The sequence below is a fragment of the Monopterus albus genome, unplaced genomic scaffold (genome assembly GCF_001952655.1).
Source record: "Monopterus albus unplaced genomic scaffold, M_albus_1.0 scaffold194.1, whole genome shotgun sequence".
Taxonomy (NCBI): Eukaryota; Metazoa; Chordata; class Actinopteri; order Synbranchiformes; family Synbranchidae; genus Monopterus; species Monopterus albus.
In genome coordinates, this window is record NW_018128074.1 from 905,460 (window position 1) to 906,880 (window position 1,421).

Here is a 1,421-nt window from a genome sequence, read left to right on the forward strand (position 1 = left end):
GAGAGGGTGGCCGTCTTTAGGTTCTTGGGTGTTACCTTTGAGCAGCACCTGACTTGGGGCGCAAATACCACTGCTTTGGTGAAGAAGGCCCAGCAGAGATTGTATTTTCTCAGTCTTTTGAAGAAAAACAATCTGAATGAGAAACTGCTAGTGTCCTTCTATCACTGCTCAATAGAGAGCATTTTAACATACTGTGTCTGTGCCTGGTTCGCCAGTTGCACAGCTGCAGACAGGAGAGCGCTCCAGAGGGTTATTACCAGAGCCCAGAAGATTATCGGTTGCCCCCTACCATCTCTGGAAGAACTGTACAGTTCCCGTTGCTTGAAAAAAAGCACAAAACATTCTGCAGGACCCATCACATCCTGAACACTGTCTGTTTGAACTGCTGCCTTCGGGGAGAAGATACAGAACAATTATAGCAAGGACAAACAGATTAAGAAACAGTTTTTATCAGAGAGCTATTGTTGCTTTAAATGCTGCTAAAATCTTAAAATTTGACTGATCGATGGGATTTTACGGGAACTGTGCAATAGTCAGATGTGTATGGATGCGAGTGTGTAAATTTGTTGGGTTTTATTGTTTATGATTATTTTTTATCATCGAAAGATTGCATTTTTAATTTCATTGTACAAATGTACAATGACAATAAAGTTTAAGTTAAGTTTTCCTTTTGATCTTAAAATATCCCCAAACTGCTAAACTTTCTTCTCTGCCCCCTAACGACCAGCTTAGCCAGTGTGAGGTTAATGTAATGTTGCTATTAATTGGTAGTGGTATCAGAGGGTGGTATTGGACCCTATACTGGTATCGGCATCGGTGCATCCCCAATAAATTAACTCTGAGCACTGAATCTTTCCTTTAGCAACATAAACCTGCAGCCACGTGTGGCCACCTCTTACCTTCTCCTTCATCCTCTCGGCTGTTCCTCCTTGGGACATGACCATTTTTGAGCAAGGGTCAAACACCACCCCAGACGTATCTGGAATAACAAAGGCTAAACTCCATTATCTGTTCAGGCCTTGAATTCCATTTGCAAACCACTGAAGAACATTAATTTGCAAAACAAAACCACCACCAGACATCTTCAGAGATTTCCTGGAAAAACATGTCAGCTACATCTGTGAATCCCAGTCACATTACATTGGCAGAGATGTGATCGCAAATAGCCATATGTACCTACATGAACAAATCAAAGAAAACAATTTTACACTATTTAATAAGCTGAAACCAGATTTGATTCCTATAGGCATCATCTGCCCAAAACAACCCACAAAGAGAAAAAGAAGATGCCAGCATGACTGCTCACTGTACTGTGGAGGTGGAAGGATGTGTTGTTTAAACAAGCACAGCTACTTCAGTTACCAGCACAAGCAGCGAGCACTTGTAAAAAAATTAAAAGAAACAAAAACTAATCACATCTG

The 1,421-nt window shown here is 41.0% G+C and overlaps 1 protein-coding gene across 4 annotated transcripts in view; it reads right to left on the reverse strand.

Moving 5' to 3' along the window:
* Positions 1-1,421, reverse strand: part of spats2 (spermatogenesis associated serine rich 2) — a 22,612-nt gene that overhangs the window by 17,970 nt on the left and 3,221 nt on the right. For all 4 annotated transcript variants that reach the window (XM_020617782.1, XM_020617781.1, XM_020617784.1 and 1 more), the window contains exon 3: positions 900-979. In XM_020617782.1, the coding sequence (XP_020473438.1) occupies positions 900-979 (80 nt within the window). The remainder of the gene's footprint in view (positions 1-899; positions 980-1,421) is intronic.